Genomic DNA, 13,716 nt, shown 5'->3' on the forward strand with positions numbered 1-13,716 from the left:
ATTTTGATCCTTATGTACACTTTTAGTTTTCCACACCAGAGAAACTATTCGGTATTTACACATGTGTCTTATTAATTTTACTTAAGAGTATAGCCTCAATGTGCATCCACTTAGCTATAAATGTCTCCCGTTTCTCATTCTTTATGGCTGAGTAGTACTCCATTTTCTCATTTTCTAAAAAACAAGCATTTGGTCCAACATTCTGTTCAATATTTACAGAAAACATATTATGTACTCTGAGAATTGTTTAAAGTGGTACTATTACAGCAGTGAACAAAACAAACAGAATCACTGCTAGGCTTTATAATTACAGGAGGACAAAAAACAAGATAAATTAGTGTGGCATATAATATCTTAGATTAAAGTATCATTAAAAAACACCATAGTAGAAGTAAGAAGGATAGCAATGTAAGGACATTTTTACACAGGGCACATCAGGCAAGCACTCACTAAGGAGTTGTCTGATGATGGAGACAAATATAAGCTACCATTTGGAAGAGGCAGCATCCCTAAGATTTGCCTAAGGTGAGAAAATGAAGAATACTAGGAATATAGTGTTATCAAATACTTAATAACATTAAAAATAAACAAACAGAAAAAGATATTTGATTAAACACTAGAGACAAACACAAACTACTTTTAAAAATCATAATTCCTAATGTTTTCTGCGAAGTGAATAAAATGAAAATCTCAATGTTTAAAGACTAATTATTTTGTAACACTGGATGAAAATATGAAAACTATCTAGACTATTAACATATGCATCATTTCACTCAAATTTCTCCTTGACATTGTTTCTATAAACTGAAATATTCTCAATTTGAGGACAGTTATTTTATGCTTGTAAATTGTATTATGCATCATTTTTATATATCTATTAAGTTATTTTTCCTTTTTTATGCTTTGACTGTCTTATTTCAAGCCTGGCAATAATTATTAAATGTTTGATGTTGTGAATGTAATTTGTTGGGTAATAGATATTTTGTGCTGTTGCAAATATGTTTGAGGGTTTTTTGTTTTGTTTTGTTTTTATTTTTTGGAGCGGGTTGGGTTTTTTTATTAGTACATATTTGCAGAACATAATGTTTACACTCCTTGTGTGGAGTTAGTGCGTGCACATAAAACATCTCGATTCCTTTTCTCATTCCCTTTCCTTCCCCTCACTACTTTTCTTCAACCTCTTCCCATTTGAGAGAGATCTATCTTCCTATTTCCTATTAGTTATAGACTATTTTACTCTTTATTTTATTTGGGTTTCTCATGTTACCCAGCTATTCCCCTTCTAGGTACGTTATACAAAAAGTTAAAGATCACATTCTTGAGCTTTTCTTTTTTGAATTGGTTAAACCAGATGGAAACATTTTAATACTTTTGAGAATTGCTTTTCAGTCTTTGTGGTGAAACTACATTAGCTTTTATTATAGGGTTAACCTTTGCTTTGCTGTTGATGCAATACTCACCTTATTGCTCTCTCACAAAGACTGAGATTTTCTGCTATCTTTTTAGAGGAATTTGAGCATTAAAAAGAGAAGAAAAAAAGTAATGTGAAAACAGTCTCTCTCTCTCTCTCACACACACACACACACACACACACACACACACACACAATTTCAGAGACATATATTATATTCCTTAGGACATACAGATGGAAGCTTTCAGATTGCACAATCAAACTGTTAAAATGACTTAGGTAGAATTCTTTGAATTTCTTGGAATAATATGCTTAATTACTTGCTCAAATTTGAGACATTTTCATTAATTGTTTTTTCAAATATGCTCCCTGGTTCTTTCTTCTTCCCTTCTCTCTCTCTTTTTTTTGGGTGGGGGGACACTTCAAAGACATATATTGACAATGGTACTTCATCAGTCTTTTGTTTTTCCTTTGCTTTATTCTTTTGGTCCTTGGCTCAATTCAAAATAGTTTATTTTTTTACTGATTCTTTCTTTTGCTTGATCATCTGCTCTTGAACTTCTCCAAATAATTTTTCAAATCAATTACAGTATTCTTCAGATCCAAAATTTTGGCTTGCTTCATTTTTTATTCTTTTTAAAGTATTTCTATTTCATTTTATTCATGCATACTTTTCCTAATTTTCTGTTTGTTTGGGTTTTTTTTCAGCTCAGTATCTTTTAGATGGCTGTTTGATTTTTTTAGGTAATTCATATATTTTCATTTTTAAAGCATACCTTTTTGGAAATTTTCCTTCTAAAGTTTGTTCTCTGTTTCTTTTTTCTTTTTATTTCTTCTGATATTTTATTGAGACTTAGGCATTTGAAGAAAAAAATCACTTACCTCTCCCAGCTTCTCTGGGTTGGTTTTGTACAGGAAAAGACCTTCTTCACTAACCAGTCTGAATATTCTGGGGAATTTCAAACCTTTTCTGGAAATGTCTTCTCTGTTCTTGTGGATGTAATTTCCCTGGAAAAGAGGTTTGCCTGAGTTTCTTCACAGGAACCTATGATATCTTGCTCTCCCTTTGACTATAAGTGGTACTACAATTTCTCTGTTGCTATCCCTGTGCCTACCTTCCCTCTCAGAAGCCCCATACCTAGCACCCAAAGCCTAGAACAGTGTTTTTCAGCATTCTGAGTCAGACAATACACAGATTACAGTCTCAGGCAATTCTCTCAGAAGCCAAAGACATTGGACAAACTTTCCAGTACTCTCTTTACCCCAAATAGAGAAGGTGAAAGATGGGAGTTTTCTCATGCTGTTCTGGGGTTCTATCCAATAGTGCAATAATTGATTAATCCTTCTCTAGTATTTCCAACATCCTATTTCTGATGTTTGTTCTGGCTTCTCTGTGTTTTTGTCTTTAGTATGCCTGCTATTCTTTCTAATTCACTAAATGTGATGTTCTAGGTAAAAAGGAACTGCTGTACATTGGCCTTTAGCAATGGAGTGTTAAGGGCCTGGGGAAGGAAAAGCATCTGAGTCCTGTGATTAGGTGATACTTTTAATGAGACCGTGTTTCTGCACTGACTTTCTCTCTTTTTTTTTTTTTCCTTATTGAGTTTATTGATACATTTTAGGTATACAGTACAGTTACATTCTTTGTTTCTGCACTGACTTTCTCTCTTTTTTTTTTCCTCATTGAGTTTATTGATACATTTTAAGTATACAGTACAGTTACATTCTTTATCGGGATCTTGTACCTCCACATGACAGGTCTTGGTTCTCATTTTTTCCCCTTGTCCCTGCCCTCCCTTCACCCCTCCTCCCTCCCCCTTTACAAACACTTCATTTCCATTTTTTTCATTTTCTCATATTTTTTTCTTTTCTCTTATTCCCTTTCCCCTACCCTTCCCACTTTCCCTACACCTTTAGCCCCTTTCTTCCTATTTCACATTGTCCATTTTATCATTAGGATCTTATATACTATTATAGTTTATTCACACCAGAGAAACTATTGGTATTTACACACGTGACTTATTTATTTCACTTAGGGGTATATCCTCAATATGTATCCATTTTCCTATGGATGAATCTAATTTCTTATTCTTTATGGCTGAGTAATATTACACTTTATAGAAAAACCACATCTTTATCCAGTTTCCCACTGATGGGCAAATGGGCTGTTTCCAAGCTTTACCTGTTACAAACTGTTCCACTATAAACATTGGTGTGCATATATCACTGTGATATGATTCTTTTTATTCTTTTGGAAAGATTTCCAGCAGAGGGATGGCTGGTTGACTTTCTCAAGTGTTGCTCCATTTCCCTCTTCATAGGTTGGATAGGCTGGCTAATGTAGTTAGTTGTTAACTTTCAGTCTTACCCACACTAAGTCTCCAGAAATGTACCAATTACACTTCCGAGTTCCCTTGTGAAGGTGTCTGCTCACGAGTGACTTTTTGGTGTGCTGTGACTGTCTTTATTTTTCTGTGTGTCTCCCTGATTTCAGGGCACCGGTTTGGCCTGTAACTTTACTTTTCTTACATATCTAAGAGCAGATGCTGCATTTTCAGTTAGTTCATCATTTTACTTTGTAGAATGTGATGGTGACTTCCCATCACCTTACATGTAAAACCCCAAATTAGAGCTAGAGTGATACATCTAATTTTATTTCTAACATTCTTTACATTAGCACACATTCATTTTCACATAATTATTTTCATTTATTTGAAGAGAAGGCCATCCTCTGGATTATGCTCTTGAAGGCTTGCTGAACTTGCTGGTTCCTCAGTGTGTATATGAAGGGGTTCAAGAGAGGTGCCACTGAGGTGTTGAGCACTGCCACTCCTTTGTTTAAAGTCACCCTATCCCTAGCAGAAGGCTTAATGTACATAAAGATGCAGCTACCATAAGAGAGGGAGACAACTATCATGTGGGAAGAGCAAGTGGAAAAGGCTTTTTTCCTTTGATTCGTAGAAGGAATTTTCAGAATTGCCTGGATGATATTTGTGTAGGAGAGAGTAACTAAAGTCAAAGTGACCATGAGTGTTATCACAGCTAAAAAAAATGCCATGAGTTCTAGAAAGTGTGTGTTTGTGCAAGAAAGCTGCAAAATCGGGGAAGAGTCACAGATAAAATGATCGATTATATTGGAGGCACAGAAATTCAACTGCAGCAGAAGGATGATTGGTGGAAAGATAATCAGGAATCCTGCAAGCCATGAGCTAAACACAAGAAGGAAACAGACTCTCCTGCTCATGATGGTTGTATAATGAAGAGGTCTGCAGATGGCCACATAACGATCAAAGGACATGGCAGCCAGAAGGTAAAATTCTGTCACTCCCAAAAAGATGAAAAAAAATAGCTGAGCTATACAACCATTATAGGAAATGGTTTTGTCTCCTGTCACAATGGTGACAAGGAACCTGGGAATGCAGACAGATGTGAATGATATTTCTAGGAGTGAGAAGTTCCGAAGGAAGAAATACATGGGAGTCTGCAGATTGTGATCTGCAAGGGTGAGGGTGATAATGATTAAGTTCCCGGTCACACTTAGCAGGTAGGTAACAAGGAGAAATATGAAAAGCACAACCTGCCACTGTGGGTCATTTGTCAGTCCAAGAAGAATAAATTCTGTTAATGCTGTGGTATTTTTCATACTCTTCTATGCTTCATACTCTTCTATAAGGATATGTTCTATTTTAGCTATGTGAAGAAACAAGAAATCAATTAAGCTAATAAAGAAATGTAATTAAAATTTTTTCTATATCTGGCTTATTGCATTTAGCATAATGTCATTTAGGTTCCGTCATCATGTCACAAATAGCAGTATGGTAGTATCTCTTTGTTTTGTAAAGCTGGATTTTTTTCTATTGTATGCATATATAAACATATTAATTATATATTATGTTATATACATACCCCAATATTTTAAAAGAATATAAACTTGCAGTTAGGATAAATAAGTCTAGAAATCTAATGTATAGCATGAGACTTACAATTAATATTACATTGCGTTTGAAAATTTGTTCTGAGAGTAGATTTTTTAAAGGTGACACAAAAGAAATAAAAAGCTAACTAGGAGCTTGATGAGATAATTTGGTTGAATGTAATAATCTTTACACAATACACACATGTATCAAAACAATTGTACACCTTAAATTATATGCAATAAAAATAGGAAAAAGAGACACCAAAAATTACTGTTACTTTTCTTTTTAACAGAAAAATAATATTTTGGTACATCAAAATAAAATACTTTTTAAAATCTCATTGTTTGCTTAATACATTAATTACATACTCCTTTTTCTTTATTGTATTTTAAATATAAAAATCTGTATTTGGAATGTTTCAATTCATTCTCTAAAAATGAAAAAAAAAAGACTGAAACCTCTGCCAATAAAGCACTTGAGAATTCATTCTCAGTATAGCACATTATGCTATGAAGATTTAAAATTTTTTTTTACTTCTTAATTTCAAAACTTTCATACTTCAAAACATTTCTTTCTCTTCATTCAAACTTTTTCAATCTATTAAAGCACTCAACAGAAATATTGGCCAACAGAAATATTATAATGTTCTTTTGTAAAATTATAAACATACTTTTAAAATCTGTTTTTATTTATTGCTTGGGTATCATTACATCTACTCAGAAAGCAGAATTTACATCGTTTTACTTTTATTTTTGTAAACTGCAAATGCTTCTATATATATATATATATGTAAAACATGTTTTCAAAATGATGAAGCACTTCTTCACAAAATTATTTATTCTCTTTTTGTGGATGATGAAAGGAAATAGTTCAAAATTCAAGGTAAGGTTTTTAAACTTATCTCTCAGATGATTTTTAAAACTTCTTCAGTATCCTGTCTACTCACCTCAGTTGACAATGTTTCTTTTTTATATATTTGTCATAGGTGTCAGTGCTATTAGACAGAATAATATTTCCTTAGTATTAAGGAATTAGTTTAGTAGATAAATGAATAAATCCCAATATTTTAACTCTACAGTATCTAGACAATATATAACCTCAGTTTCTAGGATCTGTTCTTTGTCCTCAGATGTTGTTCAGCTTCCTCAATTTTGCTTTTACATGATGAATGATAATCTTACCTATTGATAGCATTCTTATGGCACAAGGCTAAAACATAAAGCTTTTCAACTTAGAGTATATTATATAAATTGTTTTGAATCCTGTACAAATTTGATTCCATGGCTTCTTGTTGACTATAGTACAAATGATTGAAACGCTATCTAGATAGGAACATAAAAAGCTATGTCATTCTCCACAGATAAAATATTTATACTATATGGACACAAGTTTTGCATAAAATACTGATATACTATCTAAAATATTTTTCTTTTGCTTATATAATTCACAGAAATGTGTTTTAATTTTTATGCATTATATATAACTGAAATTACTTATATAAGCCATATATATCTTATCAAAAGTTTTGTATTCCTGAAAAAATTTACTTACTTTCATGGTAAATAGGACTGATCAAGTCCATGTCATTTTTAATTACTAATTAATTTGTTTAAATATAAGTGCTTGGAGATTTTTCAAGAGTATTCCAATCAGTTTCTCTTTTGCCGTCTTATACATGTAACCAGATATGCAACATACTGATAATAAAAGACAATCCCAAGTTCCTCTACAGTATTTACAAGAAGTGCATACAAGAACCTATGTGGGAACATTAACCCAAATATATAGAGGTATCTAAAGTTCCAGGTTGTCCTACCTATTCTTCTAAAAGAAAGATTAACTTACTACTTAAAAGAAAATTGAAACAAACTATAGCTGAAACAAAGGCTAATATAGTGTCTTCTCAAGCTTGATGTTCAATAAGAAATAATATTTTGTACAGAAGTAAGGTTATTAAGGTAGTCCTAATTTTATGTGCTCCATTTACAATGGACTCAAGAGGTTTAGTTGAATAAATAAAACAAAAGGTACCACAGAGACTGGTGCTCTCAAGACACCAAGTTCTATATCACAGTACAAGTTAGTATGTAATTTTGAATGGAATATTTAGAATGTCATCTGGTTTCAGATGACAAGTAGAAGATATAGAAAGAGTTACATTTTCATAATAATTTATAACTTTATGAGAAGAAACTAAAGAATCTCTTTATAGATTACTTTTTTAAATTTTTATTGAGTTTCTTGGTACAATCTAGGTATACAATACAATTACATTCATTATTGGGATCCTGTACCTTTACATGATAGGTCTTGATTCTCATTTTTTCCCCTTGTCCCTGCCCTCCCTTCTTTAAAAGAGATTAGCAGTCTCTAAATAGGAAAAGCCTAAGTAATCAATGGGTGAGTTTTTCACTTTTAGAGAAAAAATTAAAAATTCATTATAATGTTTTGAATGAGGATGAGCTTTCCGTTATTTCATGTCATAAAAGATACCAGAATTATGTTTAAGATTTTGTATCATTTCACCAGTAACATACAAAAATTCAGCATGATTATAATCATTACCAATTCCTCATTTAATAATTACTTTTGTATACACATTACAACTTATACTTTTAGAGTCTAAGAGATACATGTTTGTATCTATCTTATTCATATAGTGAAGACTAAAAATTTTACATTATTTTGGATTTCAGGGTCCCTTCCCAAATTTCATCACAGTTGCTACTCCCTTAGATTTATCATCTTATTACTGCTGATTTTCATCTGTAAAGACATATGTAACAGCCCCATAATATTATTATTTAGAGCCTTTTGTTAAGTTGATGTTTGATCCAAGGGATCCCTACCCCATATAAATATTTAAAACTAAATGGAAATTGGAATTATTTAATAATTCTCTGACAAAAATTTCAAGGTAATTTTTCCTGATTCTTTGGAAGAAAAATTATTCAGGTTATAAGATTATCACAATAAAAAAGAGTTAACCTTATATTCTGCTCAGTAACAAGAAGGCATTTACAGAGGACTAAACTATGAACTGAAAAATGTGGAGGCTTTCTCTGCACTGTCATCCACAGTTAAATGGGTCTCCAGAGTTCAAAAAACAGAAGGGTTCTTCATAAGCAGATGGGGGCTCTACCAGGGAGAATGTATACAACAAGATCAAAGGAGGATTTGGATATGCCAGTGACTTCTTCCTGGCATTAACTAGCATGAGTGTTTCTGGCATGTTAGATATTTTACCATTTCATGTCAACCAGGACTACAAAGAAATAAGCTGTTTGAGTAATAAACAAAGAGTGAAGGCATTCCTGGTCCTTAACAGCAGTTTACACACAGCAGGTAATCAAAACATGCTTGCTAATGTGAGATAGGAAGAAAAGGGCTAAAGGTGTAGGGAAATTGGGAAGGGTAGGAGAAAGGTAATAAGGGAAAGAAAAAAAATAGGAGAAAATGAAAAAATGGAAATAAAGTGTTTGTAAATGGGGAGGGGAGGAGGGGGTGAAGGAAGGGCAGGGACAAGGGGAAAAAATGAGAACCAAGACCTGTCATGTAAAGGTACAAGATCCCACTAATAAATGTAGCCGTACTGTATACCTAAAATGTACCAATAAACTCAATGAGAAAAAAAATAAAAAAAAGAGTTAAATACTGACTTCATGGCAAATAAATTACTGTAAAGCTTGTTATGTTAATCTCAATGTATGTCTTATTAATAATAAAAGTTGAGAACTTCAGTAATGTGATAAACCCATAGACTACCCAAAACATATATATATCTAATAACAATTTAAAATAATAACATATTTTGGTGAACACATCAAGTTATATGCTTTCCCAAATTTTAGCAGAATCTTCTTTTACAGCAATATTTTAAAGAATAAATGGAGCATGCATAAACATTGACAGAGTATACTAATTCAATCAACAGTGGTACTTTGGTTCATAAGCTTAATTCTTTCCACTGATTCCACTACCATAGAAAAAAGAATCATGGAAAGAATTAAGTTTGTAAACTGAGGTATCACTATATTAAACTGAGATGAAACGCATAATGTAAACATACTTTTGTATAACTTTTTTAAAAATCTCATTAAAGATTGAAGATAGCCTTAACCCTATTATATAATACTTTATTGATGCTAAAATCCTTACCTGGGGATTATATTTTTTCTCAAGTGACTAAAGTGGAACTATTTATCAGTTGCTGATATGCACAGTAAAAGGCATAATATATATGAATATTTAGAATTTGTCTATTAAATTAATATATATATATATATAACCATACATAAGGAACAAAAGAAAAATGGGAAAAAATTATGGATACAGTATACCCAAAGCATTTTAATTTTGTGCTTTTCATAACCAATCTATTTAACTTTCTATAAAAAAATAAACAATGCTCTTTAGCACAGGCTTTTTTACAATGTAGATGTTTCATAAAATATTTTTCCTTAGATGGTTGTAATTCTCAGATACTTTGCTTTAAAGGATGCAAGTAAAGTAAGCTAATTATCTGGGTGGAAGTGGAAATTTTTTGAGAAATATAACAGGAAATTTTTATCTGAAAGTATTGATGGTGAATCTCTTAATTACCTTTCTCATTGCTGAGACCTAATACCTGACACCCAAAGTTAAAGAAGGAAAGGTTTAACTGGCTTACAGTTTGGAGAGGTTTCAGTCCATAGTTGGCTGGCACCAAGGCAAGGTGGCATATGGCAGAGAGGCATCTCAGATGAGAAACAGTTCACTGCAGGAAGAAGACAGCAAAAATCAAGCATGAGATTTTGGCAGTTTTTTTCTGCCTTTTCTATATTCTGTCAAGACTTCTGAGATTAGGGTGGTGCCAAACTAATCTAGGGGCTGATTTAATAAGCACCCACCTTTAACCCTAGCACCATTAATGCTAGCATTGCACCATGAATTACTCACAGACCTCTAGATTCAGCGACATCTGAAAAAGTCCCACCCGTGACCACATGAGGCTTTGGGGGGAGCATCCAAACACAAGCCATAACAGTGAGATCTAACCGATGTAAAAATCCACAAAGTCCTAAAGAGAAACATACTCAGAATGTTCTTATTCAATAAATACTTTCAAGAAAATTCAAGAAAACTGAGATTCTAGGCAAGTGGAAAAGGTGAAGAATTATAATGAATATTTACAGATTTCTTCTATACTCTGTCTTCACTATGATTATACATACTGAAAAGTAATTATAATCAGAAAGGCAGAATTGTGCGTGTATAAGAAATGTGATTAGGAATCGTCTCACTGTTTCACTTATAAATTGATTCTACAAGATAAGTTTATGATGTAATTTTACTTTTGGCTGTACAATGAAAATATTTCTGAGAATCTCACTTCATAAAATCATTCATGATTTTTTGATGGAGGGTTAATAAATGATGCTACTGCAAAGGTGTGTTCTGGCCTATAAACTGGTCAGAAATCAAGTAAGTATGTAATCTGTATAAAGTTGAATCATTTTCTATAGTAATGAGTGAAGAGATGTGTCTTTGAACAAGAGGAAAATTATACAGCCACAGAGTATTCCAACTTACAAAGTCACTTATGGCTACTAGGATGGTTTCTTACCTTGATAAGACATGATCAGATATCAAAGTTTTTAAACATTTTTATTTTGCAATAATTTCAAGGATAGATGTGTTACAAAAACAGTATACAGGATTAATATCTTTCAGTCAACTTTAATAAATGCAAAATCTTATAAAAAACTGTACTATAATTATGAACAGAAGAAACCAACTTTGATAGAATACTATTTTTTAAATATAGACTTTATAGAGATTGCTCCAACTTTTTAAAATTACTGTCTCAATCTGTTTGAGAGCCAAATCCAAAAATCAAAATTTTGTCTAAAGGGTATATTCTCTAGTTATCTAAAATTTGTAAAACTTCCTAAGCTTTTGTAAGATATACTTTTTCAGTATGCAAATATGTATTCCTTCATTCACTAATTTTTGCATTCTACAGCAATCTCTCCTGCCTAAATCAATACTTTTTCCAGCTAGTTTTATGTTTTCTTCATGTCCTTTGTGTTTGTTTGTTTGTTTGTTTGTTTTTGGTACCAGGGATCAAACTTGGGACCTTGTGCTTGTAAGGCAGGCAGCAGAAACACTGAGATAAATCCATGGCCTTCTTTTGTGTTTATTAACTGACATTCATCTATGAGAAAGGAATGAGCCCTATTCTTTCCTCTTCATCAATTATTCCATCATTTAAATGTAACATTCATATTAATATATATTATTAATTTCATTTTCTGATTTATAATCTGGTACTATCAGTTTGGTTTTTCAATTTTTCCACCATTAACCAATATTAACCATAACTGATCTTTCTTTCAGTTTGACACCAGATTCCCTTCAGGCTGACTTTTGTTTGTTTGTTTTAGGTCTTTTATGGCCTGTTTCTGTTTGTAGAGATGGGAAAGTTATATGTGCACACTAATTTATGGATACATATGTGTATGTATGTATATGTGTGTATTTTCATCACTGTATGCATACATATGTATCTGGAATATTCATGACAATTATTCAATAAAGTCTCCACAGACACTGAATAATATTTTTTCAATATTAAGAATTGTACCCAGTTCTTTGCACATGTAGACAAGTGTTCTGTCACTCAGTTACATTCTTAGTCCCGAAATACTTGTGTTGAATGTTTACTTTTAGAGAAAATCTAGAGGGCTAGATTCCTGCTAGCCTCAAGTCATTTTCTTTAATCCACTTGTTGTTATTGTATGGGTTTATATAATGTATGTTATTTAGGTTTTTTTGTCACTGTCACTAAGACAGAAGACAGTTTCCACCTTGAAAACTCAGTCTTCTACATAGGCTTCTTCTTGTTTAATATGTAGAATATTTTTTAAAAAATCTTCCAAGATGCCTGGTTCTGTCTCTCACCTCGTCTAACAATTTTCACACTTTATCTGCTTATGAAACATATAAGACAGCAAGTGCTAGCCACAGTATTTAATTTTTTTTTAAATCCTGGGTAATACAACCATAAATCTCCTTGGTTTTCAGCCTCAGAAACATGATACCACTATTTTTCTTCCAAAAACTCAGTTTTCATCTCACCAATCCCTAATTTAGCTATTTTTATTTTATACATAACTTCACTATGCAATGAAGATGTTACCTTAACTCCTTTGGGAGAAATCTTATACAGTTGTGTAAATTTCCTCTTGTTTTATCTTAATGTACTGTGGCATTCATTCACTAACTTTAAACTCATAGCCAACAGTTCTAAATCTCAATGATGATCTAAGATTATGTAAAACATGTATTTCCTATATAAATCATATCACCACCTTATTGCTTTTAATAAACTTAGTACTTGCTTTGTTTAGAGGCCATTTTAACTAGTGAAATCACCAATACAAAATGTATATGATATGGTACTAAAAAGACCATGCAAAGAACCTTTGTTTAAGATATGAGAACGAAAGAAGGAAGAATAGGATCTTGTTCAATCTGACCTTTGGATAGGATGCTGCGTCACCTTTTGTTCCTGTTCTGTGCAAGTCCTCCAATGACTGTGAAAGTGACCCAAGTACTGATTTAGTCTGACACATTTATAGATACAAAATCCTTGATAAGGATAATTGATAATATGTGAAATAAACATAAGTTCATAATAATACAACTCTCTTCAATACTCAAGTCTAGTGTTCACTCTAGCATTCTTGATTTATTTATCCACAATTTCTTTCCTGGGTAGGAAGAAACCTTGATCTGGTTGTACAAAAAAAAAAAAAAAAGAAGAAGAAGAAGAAAATACACACACACACACACACAAACCTATTAGTTCAAATACATTAAATGCAGAGTAATTTAGAAAACTTAATTTGTATGTCTATAAGGAACAAGTCTCCTTCCCAAAGTACAGTGCCCCTGATGTTTTCTCCTTTAGTCTTTATTTACTCATCTCCAGCCTGTCATACTAAATCTCTGCAGACAACCTTTACTTCCTCTTAACCCTAACAACTACCTTATGTTTTTTTTTCCTCTATTGTTTTGCTCTTTCCAGAATGACCTATAAATGGAATAATAAAATACAGCTGTTAGGTCTGTGTTCATTCACTTAGTAAAATTAAATTATACTTCACTCATGTTGGTTATTATAGAGGAAAATGAATCTTTCTTTTGAGAAGGGAGGTTAGTGTTCTTTCAAATTCAAGCATACAAAGTTATTAGAATCCACAGAGATATCTTTAGTCTAATCCTCAACCTGCACTCTTTCTTATTCAGCACTCCAACATTCACATAATATAAGTAGAGGTGCTGTGAATTAAATCAACTTAATATTTACAAAACTTGTAACATCAGGATCTAATATTGGCAGTG

The 13,716-nt window shown here is 32.3% G+C and overlaps 1 protein-coding gene across 1 annotated transcript; it reads right to left on the reverse strand.

The window, feature by feature from the left end:
* Positions 1-4,115: 4,115 nt before the first annotated feature.
* On the reverse strand, positions 4,116-8,073 carry LOC104876626 (olfactory receptor 6C75). Its single transcript, XM_010644812.2, has 2 exons — positions 8,057-8,073; positions 4,116-5,055 (listed from the first exon to the last, which is right to left on the reverse strand). The coding sequence occupies exons 1-2, from the start codon at positions 8,071-8,073 to the stop codon at positions 4,116-4,118; spliced, it is 957 nt and encodes a 318-aa protein (XP_010643114.2).
* Between the last annotated feature and the right edge of the window lie 5,643 nt (positions 8,074-13,716).

This window comes from Fukomys damarensis, unplaced genomic scaffold (genome assembly GCF_012274545.1).
Source record: "Fukomys damarensis isolate Sample0158 unplaced genomic scaffold, DMR_v1.0_HiC HiC_scaffold_15, whole genome shotgun sequence".
NCBI lineage: Eukaryota > Metazoa > Chordata > Mammalia > Rodentia > Bathyergidae > Fukomys > Fukomys damarensis.